The sequence below is a fragment of the Lolium rigidum genome, chromosome 1 (genome assembly GCF_022539505.1).
Source record: "Lolium rigidum isolate FL_2022 chromosome 1, APGP_CSIRO_Lrig_0.1, whole genome shotgun sequence".
NCBI lineage: Eukaryota > Viridiplantae > Streptophyta > Magnoliopsida > Poales > Poaceae > Lolium > Lolium rigidum.
Genome location: NC_061508.1, coordinates 54317550 through 54343436, shown reverse-complemented (window position 1 = coordinate 54343436; position 25887 = coordinate 54317550). Strand labels below are relative to the sequence as shown.

General features: G+C 46.5%; 2 protein-coding genes across 2 annotated transcripts; one reads left to right on the top strand and one right to left on the bottom strand.

The window, feature by feature from the left end:
• Positions 1-3351: 3351 nt before the first annotated feature.
• On the top strand, positions 3352-3669 carry LOC124684808 (probable transcriptional regulator RABBIT EARS). Its single transcript, XM_047219059.1, has one exon. The coding sequence runs from the start codon at positions 3352-3354 to the stop codon at positions 3667-3669; it is 318 nt and encodes a 105-aa protein (XP_047075015.1).
• Positions 3670-6365: 2696 nt separating this feature from the next.
• On the bottom strand, positions 6366-13207 carry LOC124685362 (probable UDP-N-acetylglucosamine--peptide N-acetylglucosaminyltransferase SPINDLY). The gene is made up of 18 exons (XM_047219710.1): positions 13144-13207; positions 12304-12724; positions 12049-12210; positions 11775-11950; positions 11588-11663; positions 11168-11296; positions 10958-11077; positions 10807-10875; positions 10626-10707; positions 9848-9942; positions 9436-9500; positions 9126-9324; positions 8584-8778; positions 8362-8456; positions 8140-8275; positions 7849-8066; positions 7567-7694; positions 6366-7282 (listed from the first exon to the last, which is right to left on the bottom strand). Exons 2-18 carry the CDS (start codon positions 12685-12687, stop codon positions 6744-6746), a joined length of 2868 nt encoding a protein of 955 aa, XP_047075666.1. The 5' UTR covers positions 12688-12724; positions 13144-13207; the 3' UTR covers positions 6366-6743.
• Positions 13208-25887: the final 12680 nt, after the last annotated feature.

Genomic DNA, 25887 nt, shown 5'->3' with positions numbered 1-25887 from the left:
ACTAACGCCCTCTGCTCCACCGCCTTCTCCTCCAGGGTAGGCGCATCAGGGTCATTAGAAGACCATGAGATGTTGGAGGAGTCATCCTCTGCGGTTGCCGCCACCCTGCAGCGTTCCATCTCGGCGTCGAACGCCGCGTGGGCTGCCTGCTCCTCCTCTGCTTCCTTCTCCACGTCAGCCAGGAACTCCGCGTCCCTGACCAGGTCAACGAGGTCGTCGGTGATGTCGTCTTCGTGAAACTCCTCGTCGGAGCTCGAGGCCGAGGGAGGTGGAGTGAGAGGTAGAGGCGCGACCGGCGCTGCTCATGGTGGCAAAGGTGGAGGTTGAGCGGCGGCAGCGCTACGGTGGAGGTTGTGCGGCGGCTAGGATTTAGTGTGGGAAGATATGAGATGCGCGTGCCCTGTTTATATAGGCTGGAGGCAGGCGACGGCCGCGACACGTGTGGCATCTCCATTACTTCGTGCCCAGAGGTAGGCGACAGCCGCGCGCCACGCGAGGCATCGCCATTACGCGGTCGCAGACTGCCGAAGCGACGCCTCGGCGCCAGTACTGGCGCGCCTGAGAAGACGCTTAAGCAATGTACACCTGTAGATCCACTCGGCATAGACGCTTAAGCGTGAGAGGAAGGCCTAGATACTTTATGGGGAATGGGGTGAGCATGGCGGGGAAGCATGGCCGATGATCTTGTGAGATCAATTTCGTCGCAGCGAATGGGAGCCACTGAGCTTTTTGCCACATTTATCATCAACCCTATGACCTTCCCAAAATTTTGGAGCATAGCCTTCAAGTTTGCAATATCACGGGCCTCTTGTGCTAGGAAGATCACAAGATCATCAGCGTAAAGAGTGGTGCGGGACTTGATAAACCTTCTTGGCAAAGGCTTCAACAGACCATCTTGAGTTGCCACCTCAAGAATCCTAGGCAGGGAGTCGATAGCGCGATCGAAAAGTACTGGAGATAGCGGTCGCTTTGTCAGATGCCCCAGCCATGAAAATTTTCCTAGCTTGGAATGTCGTTCAGAAGGGCCTAGGATATCGAAGTCGTAAAGAGCAAAGCAACCCAAGCACGCCATCTTGGAGGGAAGCCTTGCTTCTGCATCAAGTCCAGAATGTTATCCCAACAGAGAGAGTCGAAAGCCTTGGCAATGCCGAGCTTGATGAGTAAGGCGAGGGAGCGTTTTTGATATAGCTGGCGAGCCACGTTCCTGGCGTACATGATGTTACCATGGATGCTTCGAGATTTAATGAAGCCGATTTGGCTAGGAGAGATGATGTCGTTCATCTTTGGGCTAAGCCTAAGGGTTGTTGCCTTGGCGATGATCTTGGCATGCCTTTCTCCGTACCAACTCTTTGTTGTGCCTACCTGCATAGCTACATGCATCCATGTGTTTTCGAAATTTGAAATGCACACAAACCAAACGGCCGATTCCGTTTGACAAAACGGGTTTTCAAATCGAAGAAAAATGTCACAAACTGAACACGTTCATAGATCGAAGTTGAGGTGGCGATAAAAGTCGGGAACCATGATTATCACATGGGAAGTGTTGGGCATCCTCGAGGGTATATTTTCTGCGGATTCTCGAGTGTGACATTGTGTACATCGAGCATCCTGATCCCACAACAGCTTCACTAATGCGAAACAAAAAAGTTTTGTTTTTACCCAAAAAATTGTGTTAATGTAGCATGTCTAATTTCCTCACCAATCCTGTAAATGCTTTATTGTAGAAGAAAAAAACAACAACACATTTGATTCATCATCGAAGTAAAACCAAATTCAACCACACACAAAAAAGAAAAAGAGTCGCCGTACAAAAAATAAGTCCGGCCAGACCTCGCCATAGAGGAGGATTCACATCAGACACATAGAATTGTTGTAGCACCTCGCTTGCATGTTCATAGAAAAAACATAGATGATTTGGTAGCATTCAAATAACACCGATGCACCATCAAGCAATTCACGGAAATTTGCCACGTAACATGGCCGAGTAATCTCTAATTAACTATCTCAACCAAATCCACCTAGAGTACAACTCCGACATGATAATTAAGCCATTAGCACCGCCAATAAATTAAGACAACATAACAACTGCTATAACATGAAATAAGGTGCTGATCTCTACTATTTACGTGGGCATACCAAGAACGCTCTTGCACCAAATTTACACGGCCAAGTAATTAATCCAGTCTTCAAATCTTATTAACTATGTCAACCAAAAATAATGCTAGATCACAACAATTCGAAACATGATAAGCTAGAGTAGGCATCAACTGTTCTTCATGCCGGTCCACCACCTAAACCTGGGGTCAGCCTCGGCCTCTTGCCGCCGCCGCTCCTCCTGCTTGATGCCCTCGTCCATGGCGACGATGTGCTCCCTGAAGACGCCCGGGTTGCGCTGCATACACCGGCGCAGCGTGGCGGTGGCCTTGACGCACCTGTCTTGGTCGATGGGGAGGACGACATCCCCGGGCTTCCTCTCGAAGGCGGTCCGGCTAACCGAGTCACGGTCGCACATCACCATCGCCCTCATCCACTCGTCCACGCACTCGCCGGCGTCCATGTCGTGGATGACCTGCAGCGTGTCCACGTATCTGGTAAGCTTGGTTTTGATCGACTCCCACCATCCGCTGATGATGCCGGCCATGGCGACGATCGATAGCTAGCGCTTATTAGGGTTTCGGTCTAGTGAACCCAGAGATCATTAATTGTTTGTTCGTTCATGGAGGGGGCTGGTAAATTAATAACCGTAAGTACCTGTGTTGGAGTCGAACATTGTGTCCGTACGTGTTGGGCTTGGTGGCTGGTGCGTGGCCTAACTGAGTTCAGCATTAACACGACGTACCTACTCGTGTACAACTTGCAGGCGTGTATACCTATGTTTCTTAACCTGGCTATTGTTTCATTTTCTTGGGCGGAGATGCACTCAATTGCTGATTCTTTGTCCCATGGAAATCGGCACGTACGTTGTCAAATCTCATGTGCGGCAGGGCACCCAAAAGTTTCATATAAGTATGTTCTGTGCAACTGTAAGTCTTACAGGTACGCCAAGCAAGAACCGTTCCTACCTGCTGTATTCGCCAACGAGGGCGGCAAGGGCACGGCGGCCGGCAGAGTAGTTTACTCGATCGTGTCTCCACCCAAACGCCAAAACTTAACGACAAATATTATAGCCATGTCCATCAACTCCCGGCCTTCCCGATGCTAGCAGCTAGCAATGGTTTGTACTTTGTAGCTGTCACTATATAGCACATCTGCCCTTGTTGCCTTCTCCAAACCTCAACACATTTCTCCAAGCCAACACAAAGCCCTAGAAACTTCACACAGTACGCAGACGCGAGCGCTTTGAAGCGGACCATGGAGGGAGGGGGCTTCAACAAGAGCGGCTCGCCCGAAGAATCTGGTGGGTCCAAACGGGCTCAGGCGTACTACGAGTGCAGCTTCTGCAAGAGGGGTTTCACTAACGCTCAGGCGCTTGGCGGGCACATGAACATCCACCGCAAGGACCGCGGCATCAGTGGAGGCAAGTCGCCCGGCGTCGCTCCGCCTGCGGCCGGCCAGCAAGACGGTGCCGGTGGGGATCAGGTTCACCTGGGGCTTACATTGGGAAGGAACGGGCACAGCAGCGAGGACGTGGACTTGGAGCTCCGGCTTGGCCACTACCCTTACAACTAGCAGAGCAAATTGCCCAAACAACTACTCTGGTTTTTTTTTTTTTATGTTACTACCTTCATAGTGGGTAGTAACTTACATGTGGTGTCATACATTGTGTTATTTTTTATGTTGTAGACTCATCTTATCTTGGGATATTTGATGTTATGATAACATAGCTAGTTACCACCACACTCTTTTTCTTCATGCGTTGTCATGCCATGTCACCAAAATGTCACTAAAGCACACCAGGGCTGGGATTCTATCGATGGCAAATGCTGGTCCAAATACAAACGGAAGCCAGTTCTTCATAACTCATGCTCCTTGTCAGTCACTGGATGGTGAGACTAGCATTCCGGCACTCCACAATATGTTACTGCTCTTGCATGTTTTGCCTTATTGAGCCGGATTTGGTGTTTTCACTCTACCCCAGAATACATTCTGCACACTGGTTTATCGACACCTTTTTTTTCTAGTACTTGTCGCCCGGAAAAATGGCAACTGTTCTATAATGAATTGATGGTTAGTTGGATCCTAATGATTACAAAGAAGTACAACTAAGGTGGCTCGAGTTATTAAGAGCATTTTGGAGGATCACTTTATTGTTCAAGTCTAATGCATATTGTCCCTGAAATATGATGCCAGCATAGCTGTGCTTCCCTTGTTCACGGCCATCCTCAGATATAATCTACCTTAGAAGCTACGTTACTATCTTTCTTTCTTCTGGAATGTGTCCATTCTGGCGCCTGCATTTTCAGTGAATCAACATAATAATTTGAATGTACCAGGGAAGCACACAATTTTTGGGAGAGTGTGCAAGGGAATGGACATTGTCAAGCACCTTGGAAGTCCATAGCTTCAAAAAAAAAACGTTGACCAACGGGGGAAGATCCCCTCCGTTTAATTCGGTCTCTTTGGGACTCGAACCCAGGTGGACTGGCTGCGCGCTCGCAAGCCTTGCCACTGAGCTAGCACTTAGTTCTCAAGTCCATAGCTTCACACAAGTGCACCAGATTACTTGTGTCCCATTGAATCAATTTCATTATCCACCTGCAAAGAGTTCATGCAGTATTTTTTTCCTATTTTTTCAATCCTTAGTATTGAATCTTATTTTATTACTACTATGTTGGTCCAGGCCCATCCATGAAGTGAAAATCCTGAAGACCAGTGTCAAAGATTGAAGCGCAGCTAGTCCTACGTGCTGTCATGACCTCTGATCTGAGTGTGTTGGATTCCTAAGTCTTGTAATGTACTCCCTCCGTCCTAAAATATAAGGCGTCTAAGGATTAGTTAAAAGTCAATGTTTTTAAAGTTTGACCAAGTTTATACATGAAAATATAAATATTTGCAATACTAAATCATTATCAATAGATTCACCCTAAAGTATATTTTCTTAATGTGTCAATTTGATATTGTAGATGTAAATATTTTTTTCTAAATATTTGATCAAAGTTTGTAAGGTTTGACTTTTGATCAATCCTTAGGCGCCTTACATTTTGAGACGGAGGGAGTAATGCATTTTGGCCATTGGCACACTTGTACTTTGGTGATCCGTTTTAACAGCCGACGGATCTTTGATCTATCTGACTTGAATGCATGATCATCGATTGGTAGAAAAAATAACTCTAGAAAATGTGTGATGACCTATATTTCTTGTGTAGTGTGTGGTCATTTTTGGGCAAGAGGTTAGCTAGGTTTTACGCAGTTTATGTTTGCAGAGCCATTTTTCTTCTAACTTATGCGCTACTTCGGTTGCCAATTGGCGCACAACCCTAACCTTGTGCACTTGCCAGTTGCCCAAGCTCCTTGGCCATCCCCTTTTTTCTTCTAACTTAGACAAGCTTGCTTCCTGATCAGTTTCCAAGTTCCTGTCGGAGTGTTGGATTTGCCAGAACCAGTGCTTCTACAGATACGATTGCAAGTAGGCAGAATACCTGTGAGTACAACTTTGTCGGAAGTTTCGCTCATAGCCAGGAAATATTTCATAAGGCGGCATACAACTTATTACGGAGTATTATAATTGAACATGCTGGCCTAAACAATCCTCAGGGGGCTAATTTATTTCAGAAATTAGTTTTGTTCTCATCACCTGATTACAAATGAAGGTACTCAGATTTCAATGAATACTCGTTAGGCTCAATTACATCAGAAACCTGCTAAACAAAATTACTCCTAAACCAGAAAGGCCAACAAATACAAAATCACGTTTGTCCGAATGTCTTCGTGATGGTCTTCTCTCGCTGTGAAGTCGAAGCCACCTTTGGACGGTGTACGATGACCTTCGATGGGCGGTCTATTTAAGGTCCTATTCGGCGCACGGGTCTTGCGCATCCCCACTTCAAGACTCGTCTTCAGAATCGGAACTGCCGGTCTCTCTTTGAAGGGCCATCTGTTTAGCATAGGCCAACTTGAGCTTCTTCTGTAGCTTTTGTGGGTAGCCAGGGTGGCTAGGTGTGCCCTTTGTGGCGGGTGTGTGTGGCTATGGGTGTGCTTTGGCAATGTTGTTGTTGGTTTTCGCCCGATTTTCTCCTAAAAATCGGACACCTTCTGCTTAATGAATGGATGAGGCAAAGCTTGGCTCCGTTTCAAAAAAAAAAAAATCACGTTTGTAGGTTCACCTTGCAAATCTCATGATCTGCCAGCAGGCAACCTCAGAAGGTTGCACTTGCATATAGCAGGCCAGTGGACGAGAAACAGAGCTGAATGAAGAAAGACAAACAGACTGTTGCAATTTCCTCAGTTAAATTGAATATAGAAGCTGTTTCTACATATACAATCAATGCCTTTCTTGATTTCTAACATGCAACACAATTTGTCATATACGCCTTACTCGTACACCTAATGGGGGGATAAACTCTACAAATCAGACTCTATAAGCATCCCCCGCGAGTTATATTACACTGCTACAAGTCATTGGTCACCATAGCTTTGCACCAGATGACACACTTACGTGCTGTTATCTGTTCCTGATGTCAATAACAGGGGCACCTAGTATCGGTGCCCCGATAGCGAGTTCGTGATGATACCACCCACACCAATGGTGCATCTAGACATCAGTGTGTGCCTGCATCAATGGAGCATTCCCTGCCTCCCATTGGTCATCGGCTGCTATGCCCATTCATTTCGCATCTCCCAGAAGTGGAATGAGGTGAACTCACACCATTCACCATTATTTGGGGCTGATCTAGCTGCGCCGTGGCTATCAGGGCCTGGCTATCAGCAGGTGAACTCACACCATTTGCCATTATTATCTGGGGCTGCCCGCCTTCCTCCGGCGTGGCATTAACCTTTATTGGGGCCTGATTATCTTCCTCTGCAATGGCATTCGCTCTCTGTACTCTGGGATCTGCAAGTTTCACTGCCGTCTTGTCCAAGTCTTCCTTGTTGGAGCCTGGCTGATCCGCTAACAGTTCTAGGCGCTTGAGAGCTGGTGAATCCCCATCACAGTACCTGCGCCACATGGTTCTGTATGCAGATTCCAGGCCCCGTGTGAAACTCTCTCCATCGCAGACTGGTGATTTTATCATCAGTTCTCGTAGGCTCATTCTCAGTTCTTGTAAAGCATCAACATCTGATGCCAAATCCAATGCTAAGCTAACATATTCATCCTCCGTTTTGGCAACCAGCCTCCCCAAACCTGGAAAAAATAACTAGCAATCAACAATTTTCTTCATGATTGCATATCTGATTGGACAGTAAAAAAACGGAGTGATAGCACAAGTTAACACTATCTAGGCCCCAATAATCCTTTTTTTTTGTAGGTTCTGTAGCAGATATATGTACTGGGAAAAAAGATAGTGGAATAAAATGCAGCTCCTACAAATATCCACGCAGGAGAAACGAAAATAAAACAAATAAATAAGAGGTGCAAATTAAAAATGTGTCAACACCATCATTAGGGTACAGTTCAGTGTTACATACCAACTTTAGTAAGTAGGCTAACACCAACGTTATGAGCATGGACTGAACCAGCCATTGTAACACATGGAACCCCCATGTAAAGGGATTCACATGTTGTGGTAGTTCCAGCATAGGGAAACGTATCCAGGCTGCAAAAACATAAGTCAAAGTTCAGCCATCTGTTCAGAGGAACACAGATAATGGAGAAAGCATTTTCTGAATATTCACGTGATAAGGAATTGCTACCCTGAGGAACATTTTAGAACTTAACCGAGAAGATCTAAATGTGACAAAACTTCTCACCTAATGTCCATTAAGGAATATGCTTGCATGTGATCATGGTTGAGATGGATCAATGGCAGCAAATCGACTCGTAATGGCTCCAAACCTAACTCCTCCAGTGTTGTTAAAAATTTCTGTCTGATACTGTCACAGCAGAATGGTTTGCACTTAACCACAAGCCGCGAGTTAGGGACTGCGCATAATATTCTGGCCCAAACTTGCAACACTTTAGGTGTAATCTGCCCAAAAAAATAACTCAATGAACAGAGTGATCCAATTAAGAAAATTAAAACATTCAAATCTATCGTGTACCTTTGCTAGATTGTTAAAACTTCCAAATGTGACGAAACCATTTGAAATTGCTGGTGTTGGACAAACGGGCCCAGCTTCTGGGGAAGGAGTGTAACAAAGAAAGCTTTCAGGAAGACGCACCAACTCTTCAACATGCCTGCACACAGATGTCAGTATGGGGTTCTAGATGCATGGGGAGAAACCGCATCACAGAATATAAACAGAGGAAAGCATACGGCATACTTTTGGTTTGTATTAGGTGTATCAGCCAATGAATCTGTTATTCGGTAGTCAATTGCTGGTAAACCTGTCGTGTTAGGGTAGCCGATCCATGTAACCTGTATAGACACACATCCAAGTTAGAAAGGAGGCCCAACATAATAACAGGAATAACGGTGTTCACATGCAAACCAGTTCTGGAAATAAAACTAAGTCCTAGAAATGCGTCATGGAACACAAATATACCTGAATAGGAGCAGGCCTGCACGCCATTGTTCCTAATTTGTTATTTGCAGTATGACCAGTAAGTTCCACAAGTATATCCACTTTATCCTCTCTGATCAAGCTAGCAACCTTCTTTTCGTCAATACCATATATCTCTCTCCACAACCCACCCTTTTTTAACACCTTATCCTTGAATCGAAGGGTCTTTGCATCTGCCTAAAGAATCATAAATGAAAAGAATGTAATGAGAAAATAAAGAGCATGTGTAAAAGGAAAAAATGACAAGGATATAACCTAGACCCAACTTGACATCTTCATATTGCATGTTATTTTTTCAATTTGCATATCTTGTTTTACTGAACTGATTTTTTCTATATAAATAGACCCCCAGCTCCCTACCCTGTCAACCACTGGATGATCGTTTTTGTTTTGGTAAAGTGATCATTTGGCATGTTTATTTCAACAGATAGTGATTCCAAATGAGGCAAGGCAATCTAAATAAGTTGATAGCCATGGTGTGCACAAAATCCAGAATAGCCAAACAAAGAACAAATTATCTCTACCTTCACAACACCAGAGTATACGACCACCTTGCAGTTTGTGTAGTCATGGTGTGCAAGGGGGGCTTCAACGAAGTATGACACAGAGTGAGTAAAAAAATCAGGAGATACATAACCAATGACCAGTGGACGATCAGCGACTTTTGGGTTATCCCAACTAGTATAGTGGGCATACAATTTCATAAAGCGCTTTCCCCATTCTCTGCAAAATATAGAAAAAGAGAAAGAACTGAATAGTATTAATACCATGTAGAAATGCAAATCAGGCTAACATAAAAATGGCACATCCATTGCTAATAGTGCATAGAAGGACCTGTGAGCATCATAAAGTTTGTCATCCGACCCCTCATCAATATAGTTCATTGCAAGCAATCGATTCTGCAAAAGAGTTATTCTGTTAAGTTGACCAGCTCAGGAAAGATCTTAATCTATACAGTGCATCGATGGGCAATGTGTTAGAAAGAAATAAGCCATAAGGTTGAAAGGAAATGGGAAACGTGCATCAAGTTACTTCATGAAGGGGGGATCCCATATGGCATGTCTTAGGTAACGAGAAAATTATGAGTAAAAGTCATAAAAGAGAATTTATACAATATTGTCAGATACTAAATGGGTGCAAGAGCATACTAGTGGTACCTGCTGAACTAAATCAACACTTCATATACCAACATACAAGAGTCCTGAAGAAAGGTTAATAAATCAAAGCTTGGGACCTCAAAAAGTACCTGACCAGCATTTCGTGAATCAGGATCAATTTGAAGGCATCTCTCATACGCCTGTACAGATAATGTGATACTTCCTGCATCTCTGTAAAGAACACCTATGATAAAGAAATGGTGAACTGTCAAGTCACTTAAAAAGCCTAGAAAATGCAAAATAATAATACTGAACAGACATTTTTTTTTCAATACTGCCATAGTTGTACCCATGACCCGTATATATGTGGAGATACATACATTGGGCCATTGGGGAGTATTGAGGAATTTTTATTTTCAAAATTAATATAAAATAAACCCTGATTTTCCTCTACACTTCTGCACCAGAAACACTTCAAAGGAAAAAAAAAACCTAGCAAACCCCCGATGGCCACCTCATGTCAGATCTGAGAAATGTCCCTTGACTCTCGCTTACTATTTATTGCCGATTGTTCAAAGTTAATGATTTGTGCAATGGTCATCCTCTAATATACATGATGTATTTGTTTTGTTTAGATACATATACATCCTTGTTGCATGTGATGCAATTATAAGAATCTATAATGGTACTACCTCTGTCCCGGTTTATACGCCCTGCATGTACCCCTAGGTCGACAATTTGACCAACGTAGCACAAGATATTTACTACAAAACATATATCATTAGAAAGTATAGATGTTATGCTTTCTAATTGTACAATTTTTGTATTATATAATTTATATTATATATTGGTCAAATTGACGACCTTGGTTTACACGCAGGACCTATAAAACCAGGACGGAGGGAGTAGAGATTTGTTATTCATTACCTAAGTTATTATATGCTTCAGCATACGTGGGATTTGCAAGTATGGCCTTCTCAATCATGCTTGCAGCAGCACCCATCTTGCCCTAAATATGAGAAATGCATTTTGATAAACCATAAGTCCAATAACCAGCCAACCACAGTAAGAATGTGAGCAAGAAAAATGTGATAATAGAGGAACATACCTGAACTGTATAGACAACTCCAAGGTTATTCAATGACTGAGAGAAATTTGGCTTAATTGTCAAGGCCATCTACAAAACACAAAAGAAAGAGAATAGAGAATAAGTAAACACAAGTATACTTGAACAGAAGTCAATTATTAGTTTCACTTACTTGATAGCATTCAACAGCCTTATCGAGATTATCCCTATCCTTGTATATTACTCCCAGATTATTGCATGCCTCCGCACAGCGAGGATTGAAGTGCAGAGCAAGTTCATAAAATACGATAGCCTTCATAAAACTCGGAAATAGTTTATGTCAGCAAAGAGTGAATGCTAAATAGTAGTAGAACCAAATTAATGTAATTTCCTTGTAACTCACCATCTCAAAATTCATCATTTCACCATATGCAACGCCAAGATTATACATTGCATCAGCATAGTGCCAATTATAGAAGAGAGCTTTCTTGTAATATGCCACACCTTGATTGATGTCACCCTCGATTTTTACCTAGACATTTTGGTTATTTAAATAATAATTAGTAAGCGAAAATATAAAAGATTTCCTTTAATCAATCATGGAGAGTGGCAGTGCTATGGGCTACTAAATGTAAAATGTATACAAAAAGTATGACAATTGCAGCTGAGCTTCTGTACAACCTTTAGTACTAGAAAACATGAGAAATTATTAGTACATGATGCATCCATTGAATGCCATTTTAAGGCCAGTCAAAGAAAAGAAAAAATGGAGAATGATGGAAGCATAGAATTTACACAACAGTAGTAGTGGACAAGTTTGCACCTTTGTACCCATGTCGGTTAGTGCTATTGCCATGTTATTCTTAGCAATCTCAAAGTTTGGGGATATAGTCAAGCACCTGGGATACAGTAAAGTTATGCAACACATGAGCTACACCACCATGTTCATGTTATAGATTGCTTAATGAACATCAACACGATTCAAATGAAGAAATTAATGGCAAGGTTACCTGTCATAGCAAGCAATTGCTGCATCTAGGTCTCCCCGGTTCTTGTAAATAACTCCCATATTGCAATAAGCTTCGGCATACAATGGTCTCTCCAGTGCAGCTTTTTCATAACAAGTAAGAGCTACATCAAATTGCATCATCTCTGAATAAACCACTCCAAGGTTGTAATAAGCAGGCTGCAGAAATCAGATGGATACATTAGCACAACGCTAAATAAAATGAAAAAATATAACAAGGAGAGGTATGGAGATAAAGTAGAGTTTAATGATGGTACCGCATAGTGGCTATCGACTTCAAGAGCTTCACAATATTTTTGAATCCCATCTTCTGTATTGCCTGCAAGCTTCAAGCTAGTCCCAAGATCGGTCAATACAATAGCAAGAAATTCTGCAGCAGCTTTATAGGAAGGATCCGCAGTTCGGGCCTTTTGATACGCCTGTTCCACATTTCACAGTTGACAACAAGTCAAGAACCAGCAATCCAACAGGCAGGTGGGAGAATGTCCATATTAATGAATCTTGCCCCATACCTCTGCAGCTTCAACCAAGTTCCCCTCGTCCTTGTAAATCATGCCACAATGCGTGAGCGCACACGCGTTACTGGGGTCGACCTTCACAGCCTCGGTGAAGCACTCGAGGGCCTGCTTGAGCAGGCTCTGCGCCTGTAGGCAGATCCCCTTCCCGATAAGGGCATCCACATTGGCGCCATCCTTGTCGAGCACGGTGCTGTACAAGTGGAGAGCATCGGCGAACTTGTTGCGTGACCGGAGGATGTTGGCGTACCGCAACGCATCTGCCCCTTCCAGCTGCTGCTGCTGCTTGGCAGGGGGAGCAGGAGCGCCACCATTGCAGTCAGGAACGGCACCGTTGCTGCTCTCCTTCCCTTGGTGAGGCTCCATCCCTGGCTGCCCCATGGAAGAGGGAGAGGGAGACGCCTTCTTCTCTCTTTCTCTGTTAAGTAAAAGATTGCAGACATCAAGAATTCGAGTTGCATACACACAGGAGCGTATGGAGAACGCATCGAGAAATGGGAAAAAGAATCTGGAGCGAAATGCGCGTAGAGAGTATGAAAAGACCGGGCTTTTGGACTAGCTCTAAATTGCGGTTAGAAGTCGCGGCGATTCTACAAGAAACTCGGGAAGGAGAGAACACGAGAAGTCAAATTCCGGAATCCTAGTCTGAAAAGACGAAATTACGCAAACCAGCCTGCAGAACACCCCCAGAGGATCCTCCAAGAACACGTACGCCCAAGAAAAATCGCAGGGAAATACGCTGCGCCGAGTAGAAGAGTCCAGCAGGCACGGAAGCGCGCCCGCCTTGTCGAGAAGGCAAGAACCGTTGTGGCGGGGAAAGGAGGAGGAGGGGCTCACATTGGAGGGCGGCGCGGAGCACCGGAGTGGGGAGGCTCGAGATCATGTCCTCGGCGGAACGGTCCCGTGCCGCCGCCGCTGGTACCGGAAGGCGGGCCGGCGATCGCCGCCGCTGCGACGATTTCGAGGGCGGCGGCGAGGGTTTCGGCGCGGTGGGGGAGGAGGAAGGGGAGGGGAACGTAGCAGGCAGCTCTCTCTCTGGTGTTTTTTTGTGCTTGGCTTTTTTCCCTTTCTATTTTTTTCTGACTTTTTTTCCTTCTCTTTTACGCTTTCACCGCGCGTGCGCTCGCTTTGAGCTCAGGCCCTTTTGTACTAGTGCTGCAACCGGGCCGGTATGGGCCGGGCATATATGGGCCGGTATGGGCTGGGGGGGCACAGCCGAAAGAGAGCAGAAAATGTGCTCCGCCTTCCTCTCGTGTGGTGTACTTTGGGTTTTTTTTTTCGAGCAACCACATATTTCATTAATCGAACACCAAGTTACATGAAGCAACATATATAGAAATTTGCAGATAAAATCCTAAAAGATCGATAAATACAAAATGATACATAGGGTTTCCTGCAACCATCGTAGCCAGCGGCCGCCGTCCAATTCCAACGCCGCCGAGACGAACGCAAGAGAGACGCCGAGCCTCCACCGTTGCAAGATCCAAAAAAGCACCATCGCCAACGAGGCTTTGTGAGTCGATGAACAAGCCTATTGCAAGCAGCGAGGCACATGTCGTTGTGGCACGTTGACCAGGGGACATCCCCATGCTGTCTTGGACCAAGATACGCCTCCCATCGGCGACGTTCCCATCGACAGCGAGGCGCCCATGGTGACTTCGTCAATTTCAAGATCCAATCCGCCGGCTCAGTCTTCCGTAAGTGCTCATAGGGGTATGATGTGCGTGTGTGCGTTCATATGGGTGAGTGTATACGCATGTATGTGAGCGTCTGCGTTTGTACTGTGTTTCTCAAAAAAAAAAAGATACACCTCCCATCGACGAAGTCGGAGAAGAACGGCATAACCACCACCTCCGGACCAACATCTTCGCTACAGAAGAACCACCTCGCACCGGCCCCCAACGCCGTCGTGGACAACGACAAACGCCAGTGACACATCAAGAAATAGATCTCGTCAGATCTGAAGAACGGCGAAAAGACCACGCCAGTGACTTTGGTTGGGTCTTAGTTTGTTTCTATTTTATGTCAACTTCGTAGTACTACCTCCGATTCAAAGAATAAGGCGCCCTCGTTTTATGTGTTTTTTGTTTGACTAAGAATTACTTCAAATATATAAAGATTGTTTGTATGAAATTAACATCATTAGAAAGTGCTTTTCAATGCGAATCCAACGATACTAATTACATATAATATAACCAAGATATTGTTGCTTAATTTTTATGGTCAAAGTTCGTCTTGAAATATATGTGCGCCTTATTCCTTGGGACGGAGGTAGGAACTACTAAGCACTTGTTTACTATATGTTCAATTTCATCCATCATTCATATTACTTAATCGAATTTACTATTCTTCCGGATATATATGCCCCCAATCTCTCCGTTGTCATGCATATTTAGCTGGGTTGATCCTCCGCATAAATAGGAATGCACAACAGGAGAGCTAAAACAAGGGGATTCCTTCCTATTTAATTACTACCCATGCGCTGAGCCGGTAAACAAGGAATCCCAATTATCACGGGAGTGAAGCTCCATCCATCTTTAAATTCTTCGTCAAACTAGGAATAAGACAACGCACTGTATCTCGTCGTTAATCCGAATGATTTATTGGTGTGGTACAAGAGTTATGGATTGCCACCTGGCAACAAATTCTCACTTGGCTCGGTTTTGGGGTGGCCACGATGTGTGTGTGCTACTTGATCGTTCCAAAAAGAAATTACGCAAGCATGAATAAACAAGCAAAAATAGAGGAGACGGTTCAGAAGTGATTAAACAAGTAGAGGTATCTGAGAAATCATTGCAGCGTAGGATAGACACATACTTATAATTAGCCGGCCATATTATTCATAATCTTGACATACAATCTTCGGTCACTCACCTCACATATATATAGCAAATAATGATGATTGGATTGATAAAAAATATTGAATCAAACATATGATTCCACTCGATCAGGGGTCTAATCAAAAAGGGATTCTTCACGTATCGTAGGCTTAGAATTACTTAAGCTGCTAGGAAGTTGTTTCCTAGAGGTACACTCAAACTCATACGGCTATCAACCGACATTGTTGTGTCCTTTCTTGTCCATGCCCTCCTGCCACACACTCCGCTGGTTTGCAGCTGCACTTCACATTCTCCATATCCTCTTTGTTGGTGGCCAAACTGGCTGACACAGTGTAAGAGTATATTGCCCTTATGTGTGGTTTTGGTAATTAATGACAATCCCTATGGACTAATGTTTTCATTGAGTTTATATGAAGAAATATTCCATAGATACTACTGTTATCACCAGAATTTGACCAAGTCTGGAGATGGGCCGTGATTAAATGGGCTTAGAGGATTTGCATGGAAAATATTCCCGAATCGTCCTTGTACAAGAGGTTTGGGCAAGATTGCCCGTGTATCTGTAAATATAGTAGGATACGTGTCGGTTAGAATTAAGAGATAGAGTTTAGCTCGTACACGGTTGGGTTTTTTTCCAAGTTAGAGAGTCTACGGACTATAAATATGTATGTAGGGTTATTGAGAAGGAGGACGATCACGTTCACAACAAATCAATCTAGGCGCATCGCCACCCCTTGTTTCGAGGGTTTCTCCCGGGTAAGCAACATGCTGCCTAGATCGTATCTTGCGATCTAGGCAGTATCAGTTTATTCGTTTTTGGTGTTGCTCGTGCTGAAGCCTTTTTGATGGCGAGCAACACCCTTATCTTAGGTATTTTGGGGTTGATCACAATGCTTTCACGATGCACTTGTTCAGCTACGCTTCCCCTCGATATCTAGCTGCCCTTACACCTATTTTAGGTGTAAGGGCAGCACCTTGCTTGTTCGATATTTAGTAGATCTAATCCGTTATAGTTGCTCCTTGTTCTTCAAGGATTGGTTTGATATCCGTATGGTTAGGCCTAATAAACGGGTTGAAGGATCCGGTAGTGCGTAAGGTGTGGTTTACTAAGCTCTAGAGGGATTGTTCCGGAGATCAACTGCACGTTGGTTTTTAGGCCTCTTTAGTGCTGGTTTTCTATCATCTTACGTATCTGTTAGGCACAATTACGCATAGGATGTTCTGATTATACGGTGAAAACCCTAGACTATCGTAGATTAGCTTAGCTTGATATTGATAAAGCATGATCCCCATGTCCTTATAAATCTAACATGAACCATGGGGCAATCGGCTCTTTGAGCCGATCCACGAACAACTTAAGAGCCGATCGGGGCTCGTATTTAATGTTTACGTGTTTGCCATGCAGGAAACTAGTCGAAGCAATCCATCACCTTCCCGACCAGGTATAGGTCGGGTGGCACGCCCTCGTAATCACCGGGACGCGTGTGCCGAAGGCATTGCGGGCCGTCGCCCGAGGGACCAGGGTCAGCCGCAATCCTGGGAGCCTCCCGGCTCTACTGTGTTGCCCGTAGTTGCTCGCCAGTGGGTTTCTGACCGCAACACATTCTGGCACGCCCGGTGGGACACTCTGCAACAACATCGACGTCTGCAGCAACCATGTCAAAAGCTGCGGAGGAGGTGGTTGGGCGAACCAGTCACGTACGCAGATCTGCCAGAAGAGCAGAAGAAGAAGTATGACGAGATAAAAGCCATCTTGGAAGCCGATCTCATCGGCTCTTTCGTGAGGACCCGTTCACATGGCGTAAGGTGGAAGGGGTTCTCCCCTGAAGGTGTTCTTGACGAAGTAGACCTGTCTACCCCTTCGGAGGAACGTACCAGAGCTCTGCGCCAGGAAATCAATTACATGGCGGCTCATTCTCTACACCGCTATTCTGAAAGCCCGGTGAATACTCTCGAGCGCGTCGCGGTCCGTGTGGTGCAGGAAATCATGAAGCATCAGTACTCCCCGTCGGGACCTACCCTAGGGACTCACCAGGGAGAAGTACCGCTCCAGATCAGGCCGCCGCTACCATTCGCGCTTGCAGCACCAGAGCCGCCGGGTTCACCGGCGTACGTCGTCTACAAGGTTGGAGGCGATCCTAGCGATTGTCAGTTCCTGTATGAGCCACCTAAGGAGATCCCACATGGATACGTGTGCACATACGTGCCGGACTGCAATGCCTTGGCGCGCACAGGCCAGATCGCACCAACAGGGATTTCGGAGTAGATGTCGATAAACAAGCATGGCTGGCTAAATATGCTACTGGAACGAGTCATGAAGGCTCGGTCCCTACAGCTAATACCATGGAGCAGATCAGCACTATCTTGAGACACCAATTCGGCATCCTGCCGAAGAGGAAGACAATCGGCTATTCCAAGCCATACCTCGACGAGTATGACTCGATCCCGTTGCCACCCAAGTATCGGCTCCCTGAATTTTCAAAATTCAATGGAGCAGAAGGATCTAGCTCAATAGAGCACGTAAGCCGATATTTGGCGCAACTGGGCATGATTTCAGCGTCAGACCAGTTACGTGTGAGATTTTTCGCACAATCTCTCACGGGATCAGCCTTTGGATGGTACACGTCATTGCCACCAAACTCAGTCCGGACGTGGAAGCAAATGGAGGAACAATTTCACGTGCAATATCACTCAGAAGCTACCGAGGCCGGCATTGCCGATCTGACACAGGTGCGGCAGAAGCGGGGAGAAACAAGATATCGAATACATCCAACGTTTCAGGACTCGTCGGGAACCGATGTTATTCGGTTCGTTTATCTGAGAAGGAAGCGATCGATCTGGCAGTACTGGGCCTCGCAACGCCGATCAAGGATCTAACTTCCCAAGCAGAGTACAGTTCATTGTCGCACATGGTACAGAAACTCACATCGTATGAGCAGCGGCACCCTGAATTGTACCAGGACAAGTTCAAGCGTCCGGTAGGCCTCGTTGAGATGGAAGAAGCTGAAGATCCGGCGCCAGACCTAGAGGTGGCTGTAGCTGAGTGGACTCGGGGGGGCAAACCCCGTGTCCTGCAAGTGGGTAAAACCACAAGGGCCTCCAAGAGGGTTTGACTTCGATTTGAGCAAGGCTGAGCAGATTTTCGATCTTTTGCTTAAGGAAAAACAACTGAAGTTACCCGAAGGCCATAAAATCCCTACAGCACAAGAAATGAACGGGAGGCCGTACTGCAAATGGCATCACTCGTTCACCCATACCACCAATGACTGCAAGGTGTTTCGTCAGCAGATCCAAGTGGCGATAGAACAAGGCCGATTGCTCTTCGGACAGTTTGCCATGAAAGTGGACACGCATCCGTTCCCTGGCGTCAACATGGTGGAACCAAACCACTCCGTGAGGCGTCGATTGGATTTCTCGTTTGATGTTAACATGGCAGGGCCTGTGCGCCACCATGGCAAGGATAAAGAGGAAAGCAGTCACTCCCGCAACAGGGAAAAGGAGGAGGCCGATCCACGCGACCGGCCCCAATATGATGACAAACGGTACCTTACCAAGGAACAAGTGAGAAGCGTGCGATACCAGAAACCACTTTCCACGCACCTCCTCAACAAATATGAATATCAGTATGACCGACGTCGGCGATACGACGGGAACGACGAGAGATACAATCGGTCCGATGAAGACAAAGGAAGGTACCGTTGGCATGACAGAGGCGACGAAGGACGGGAGCACCGCGCTAAGGAGAGGTCAAGGGAGCAGGAGGACATGGAAAGACACTGGGACTATCCCTTCTTTAAACACTGCTGGGACTCAGGGATGAGCCGATTGCCTACGATCGAAAACTGCCCAGAGTGTAGACGCCGGAAGAAGGATGCGGGAGACGTTTCGGTTTTCAAGCGTCTAGGACCTCTCCCGCCACGGAACAAACGTGCTGAGTCCTCTCAAGATGAAGACTTTGAGGAGTCGAGAAGATGAAGAAGAGGATAGGTACCACCGGCCAAGGTGGTGCCCCGATGGACTCAGCCACTCCCAAAAGCGTAGGGTTCGGCGGCTACGCAGCTTGGAGCAAGCCGAAGCGCGATACTTGCACACGTTGAGGAAAGCGCGGCCCGATCCGGCCGTGAAAATTCAACAGACTTTGGACAAAGAAACACGTCCACCAAAGAAAGTTTGGTGTCCCAAGCAAGAAAAAGCCGATGCGGGTACATCGGCTGGCACAAACATGGTGTTCTTCCTTCCATCAGAGTTTCGTGCCCCAGGAACTGAAGAAGTGCCGATAGCACAGTTTGACTGCGGTCCACAGCCCGTCATCTTTGAAAAGCCACGGGAGAAGGGCTACAAACATATGAAGGCCATGTACCTAAAGGGTTATATAAATGGGTAGCCCGTCGGCAGGATGTTGGTTGACACGGGAGCGGCGGTCAATATAATGCCTTATTCCATGCTACGGCGTTTAGGACGCTCTAGTGCCGATCTGATCAAGACCAACGTCACACTAAACGACTTCAACGCCCAAGCATCGGGGACGCAAGGGGTCCCGAACGTGGATCTAACCATAGGCCGAAAGACGGTCCCAACGACATTCTTCATCGTCGACGAGCAAGAGCACCTACGCCGCCCCGTTAGGAAGGGATTGGATTCACGCTAATCGCTGCATTCCATCTACAATGCACCAATGCCTGATACAGTGGGATGGAGACGACGTAGAAGTAGTGCATGCAGATGACTCGATCGACGTCTCGATAGCCGGCATGAACATTTGGGACTCGGACGACCAAGAACCGCTCTCTGGAATCAGTTTGGACGGCTGTGATCGCATCGAGGTGACAAAAAACGGGGTGAGGCTGGTCTTATCCACCGGCCTGATAGAGTAGCAAGAGCAACATCCATCGACACACGTGGCAAGGCCGATCCCTGCGATCGGCCCCAAAAAATAAAAAGCAAGGATCTCACTTCAAACATGTCACGTAGTCGTGGTAGGGAGGCTTCCTCCTGTAAGGGAGCACATACAAGTTGTAAACCTTCATTGAGCAATTCAATCAACATGGAGGCCGATTCTAGCAATCGGCCAAAATTATCCTCGCCATACGTTCTGCCTGTGTTCAACGTCGATCTAACAGGCGACGGAAAGCTAGGGTATGGGTTTACGTCAGTTGATGAGCTAGAAGAGATCTACATTGGTCCGTGGGATAAGCTACGACCAACATGCATCAGCAAGAGCCGATATCTTCAATCACTTGAAAGATTCGGCTCGGGGGGCACATAATATGGAATAATGGACGATAACATATGTAGACCGATGCATGAAATCGGCCAGTAAAAAAATGGAATAATGGATGATAACAGCCGATGCGCATCATCGACTTTAGAACTAGGGAACAAAGCCGATGCACAGCCATCGACTCTGGAGTACAAACTTGTACAAACTTGTTTCTCAGATTACACAGGGAGACTCTACTGAAGGAACATCTCAAGGGCATGGAGGGCATCAGCACGAACACGATCCACCTCGGCGATCTCGGCCTCATCATCTTCATCTTTGCCTGCTACCAGCTGCTTGTTCAAGGCGCGGATTTCGGCCAGATCAGTCTTCAGTTCAGCTTTGAGACCTTCCGCTTCCTCAAGGGAGTGGGCGATAAGAGCTTCCTTGGCTTCAATGAGCTGTTTTGTTGCCCGAACCTTCTCTTCAAGGGCCTCCAATTCTTTGCACAAGGTCGCCAGTTCAGCCGTGCTGTCAGATGTGTCAGTTTTGGCGTCCAAGGCGGCCTTTTTCTCATTAAGCCGTTGGCATTTGTCTGCAATATCGGCTTTCAACGAAAGCCGGGCGTGGCGCAGTCGATTCTCCGACGAGCCGATGCCACTCTTGACCCAGTAGGCGGACAGAGTTACGACCGGCCAAAGTTTCACCTGCAGCGTCACCGGAAGATGAGGCTGGATATCCTCCGAATGCTCTTCACCGCCTCGGAGTCTTCAACCAATGTCTCTATGGAGGAGGAGAGCAGGGCCTTGAGATGCTGGAGTTGACCATGTGTAGTGCTGGGTCCTGGCTCTTCGCTCGTTTTAGCAATAGCCGGCTCGATGGATTCGGGGTCAAATGTTAGCAGGCTTGAAAGTTCATAACCCTGACAGACAACAAGAAAACGTCAGGATACAACAAAGGAGTGAGGTAGAGCTAAAGGGAAGGATCGTACCTCTCCTAAGACCAGAGGAACAGCCGATGAAGAGGTGATCGGCTCTGGTGTTTCTGCTGTCGGTTTGGCCAAGTTGGCCACCTTCTCAACTACACTCGTAGAAGTTGCTAGGTCCAGGGTGGCGGATGGCATTGGTACCTCCTCGACTTCCCCACTAGAGGTGTCATCAGTCTGCAAAGGGAATGGTTAGCCGATGAGAACGACAAGGGGTCGGCGTGCAAAATGAGCCAAGGAGAGGATGGAGTTACGTTTGATATCTCCTGGTTTGATGGAGAGGCTTGCGGTTCCTTGCGAGCTCTCTTGATGCATCGGCTCTTTGTGCGTAGGCTGCCCTGCCCCGCTTTGATGGGAGTTTGGGAGACAGCAGGTTCAGGGGCTGACCTTTTCTTGGAAGCCGACGGTGGCAAGTCTGGCTGGCTCTGCGTGGTGGTTTTCTCAGAATTGCCCGAGCTCGAGTCCCTTCGACTGGACTGTGTGTCCTCACTAGAGTTTTCTTCAGTGGAGGTCTGTAGAAGAAATACAAGTATGCTGCAGAAGCCTAGAAGGATGAATGAAATCAGCCAAAGCATGGGTGAAACTTACGTGCGAGCCTTCTTGAGCTGGAGTAGGGCTTTGGCGCTTCAGAGTCTTCTTGGCAGCTATTTTCCTCACCGCTGTTCTCGCCTTGACTGAGGCTCGGGGGGCAGCCGACCTAGTAGACACTCTGCTTTTGGAAGCCGATTTGGGTGTCATCGGCTGGCTCTGCATCACAACCTTCTTCAAAGGTGGTGAGTTTTTGCAGAAGAGGACCTCCGGAGCCGCCGGGAGGAATCCGAAAGGGGAGCCGTCATCATCTACGGTGGTCCGGACCGTCCTCGTTGCTGCAAGGAGACAGAGCAAGGTTATAAAGGGAAATCATCGCAAACCACTTCAAAATAAATTGTGAGTAGTGGTACCTGCTCTGCAGGGATGTCATATTCAGCATCAAGCTATTTCAGCAATGGTCCCAGAGCTCTCCTGAAGGCGTGAGTCTTCCACATTGACCACCAAGTCTCAAAACCATCGGTTGACGAGGTAAAAGAGAGGTTGTGAGGAATTGGGGTGGCTAGAGCGTCAAAGAAGGTATAACACCTCTGACTAGTGAGGACATCAGGTAGATCAGCTCTGCTCTCCGTCAGGTGGTGTAGAAAGAAGTGAGGAGATACCTGTCCGAGGCCAAGTTGCCGGGCTGCTACGACCGGTCGTTAAGACTCATAACCAGGTGTGATGATCCTGTTTGAAGTGCTCATGCCAACTGGAAGGAAGCAGGGACAGATCATGATGGAATACAATTGCCGAGTATCAGCATCATCGGCAAAACTATCTAACCTCGAAGGAGACTGGATTTTCAAAATTTCCGGACTCCGTATAAGGAAAAGAAGAGAGGGTCGTCCGGGCCTTGGTAGAAAGTTACGAACCACTCGATGCTCCCTTAGAGGTCGGTTTGCTGCACGGGAGGCTATATAGAGCTTGGCCATAGCTAGTGCATCGGATCCGCCTCCCGTTGGTATCCGGGAAGGTGCAAGTGGCCAAGGGTGGAAGGTTTGGGATCCGGTTTTGGAAGTACAGTCGAGCCCGGAGTTGAATAAACCACCGGGGACCACCGGTTTTGACTGTCTTTTGGGAGAACGAGTTTAACGGACATTAGCTGGAGATATCTATAGACCTCTCCAAGAAACAGTTTGCCAATGCCAAGGCGAGTGCCTCCGGCAAGTTCATAGGCCGGGGAAAGATAATTCTTGGTTGGAGCAAGTGAAGGACCACAAAATATGAAGTGTTCCAACCGGAAATTCAGGAAGGCCGTGTGTTCTTTCTCTCATTCTCGGGCCTTTGTTTTTCATGTGGCGCCGAAGGTAAGCACCCTAGTTTGTGCACTCTGTTTTGGAAGAAAGCGTGAAGGGGACCTTTGGCAGCCTAAAGGCAGATGGGCTTGGGGATGCAATGTCTAAACCAGTGATCATGGCCACATCTAGTAAGGTTGGTGTCATGGGGCCATGACCAAACATGAAGCAATTCATGGCATCAGACCAAAAATAGCTGATGGTTTTCAGAAGGTTTTCGTGTTTCTCAAGGGGAGACAGTGATAAAGCTAAAGCATCGGCTATCCCTGCGGTTTCCCAAGTGGCGTGGTGAGTTTTGGAGACTCTATTGTACCATGAAACCCAATCTTCAGTAGGATTGAAGGAGATATGCCCTAGAGGCAATAATAAAGTGGTTATTATTTATATCTTTATGTTTATGATAAATGTTTATATATCATGCTAGAATTGTATTAACCGAAACATTAGTACATGTGTGATATGTAGACAACAAGAAGTCCCTAGTATGCCTCTTAAACTAGCTTGTTGATTAATGGATGATTAGTTTCATAATCATGAACATTGGATGTTATTAATAACAAGGTTATATCATTATATGAATGATGTAATGGACACACCCAATTAAGCGTAGCATAAGATCTCGTCATTAAGTTATTTGCTATAAGCTTTCGATACATAGTTACCTAGTCCTTATGACCATGAGATCATGTAAATCACTTATACCGGAAAGGTACTTTGATTACACCAAACACCACTGCGTAAATGGGTGGCTATAAAGGTGGGATTAAGTATCCGGAAAGTATGAGTTGAGGCATATGGATCAATAGTGGGATTTGTCCATCCCGATGACGGATAGATATACTCCGGGCCCTCTCGGTGGAATGTCGTCTAATGTCTTGCAAGCATATGAATGAGTTCATAAGAGACCACATACCACGGTACGAGTAAAAGAGTACTTGTCAGGAGACGAGGTTGAACAAGGTATAGAGTGATACCGAAGATCAAACCTCGGACAAGTAAAATATCGCGAGACAAAGGGAATTGGTAATGTATGTGAATGGTTCATTCGATCACTAAAGTCATCGTTGAATATGTGGGAGCCATTATGGATCTCCGGATCCCGCTATTGGTTATTGGTCGGAGTGAGTACTCAACCATGTCCGCATAGTTCTCGAACCGTAGGGTGACACACTTAAAGTTGGATGTTGAAATGGTAGTTCTTGAATATGGAATGAAGTTGGAATATTTGTTCGGAGTCCCGGATGTGATCCCGGACATCACGAGGAGTCCCGGAATGGTCCGGAGAATAAGATTCATATATAGGATGTCATTTTATGTGAATAAAATGTCGCGGAAGGTTCTATGGAAGGTTCTAGAAGGTTCTAGAAAAGTCCGGAAGAAACCACCAAGGAAGGTGGAGTCCACAAGGGACTCCACCCCCCATGGCCGGCCAACCCTAGTGGGGGAGGAGTCCCAAGTGGACTCCCCTTAGGGGCCGGCCACCCCCACATGGGAGGTGGGAATCCCACCTTTGGGTGGGAGTCCTAGTTGGGCTAGGATTGCCCCCTCCTATGGAAGGATTTGGTTCGGGTCTTATTCGAAGACTTGGACACCACCTCTTGGGGTTCCACCTATATAATGAGGGACAAGGGGAGGGGGCCGGCCACCTCAAACACCACCAAGGTGGCCGCACCCCTATAGTGGCCGGCGCCCCCTCTCCCCAAACCCTAGCCGCCTCGCTCCTCCACTTCCCGCACGCTTAGCGAAGCTCCGCCGGACTTCTCCACCACCACCGACACCACGCCGTCGTGCTGTCGGATTCAAGAGGAGCTACTACTTCCGCTGCTCGCTGGAACGGGGAGGTGGACGTCGTCTTCATCAACAACCGAACGTGTGACCGAGTACGGAGGTGCTGCCCGTTCGTGGCGCCGGAACCGATCGTGATCAAGATCTTCTACGCGCTTTTGCAAGCGGCAAGTGAACGTCTACCGCAGCAACAAGAGCCTCATCTTGTAGGCTTTGGAATCTCTTCAAGGGTGAGACTCGATACCCCCTCGTTGCTACCGTCTTCTAGATTGCATCTTGGCTTGGATTGCGTGTTCGCGGTAGGAAAATTTTTGTTTTCTATGCTACGTTATCCTACGGTGGTATCGAGCCGTGTCTATGCATAGATGGTTGCACGAGTAGAACACAATGGTTTGTGGGCGTTGATGCTCTTGTTATCTTTAGTTGAGTACTTTGCATCTTTATGGCATAGTGGGATGAAGCGGCTCGGACTAACTTTACATGACCGCGTTCATGAGACTTGTTCCTCGTTCGACATGCAACTTGTATTGCATAAGAGGCTTTGCGGGTGTCTGTCTCTCCTACTATAGTAAAGATTCAATTTACTCTTCTATTGACAACATTAGTATCAACGTTGTGGTTCATGTTCGTAGGTAGATTAGATCTATATCGAAAAACCCTAAACCACGTAAAATATGCAAACCAAATTAGAGAGCGTCTAACTTGTTTTTGCGGGGTTTGGTGATGTGATATGGCCATAATGTGATGATGAATATGTATGAGATGATCATTATTGTATTGTGGCAACCGGCGGGAGCCTTATGGTTGTCTTTAAATTTCATGTTGAGTAGTATTTCAAAGTAGTTGTAATAGTTGCTACATGGAGGACAATCATGAAGACGGCGCCATTGACCTTGGTGCTTCGCC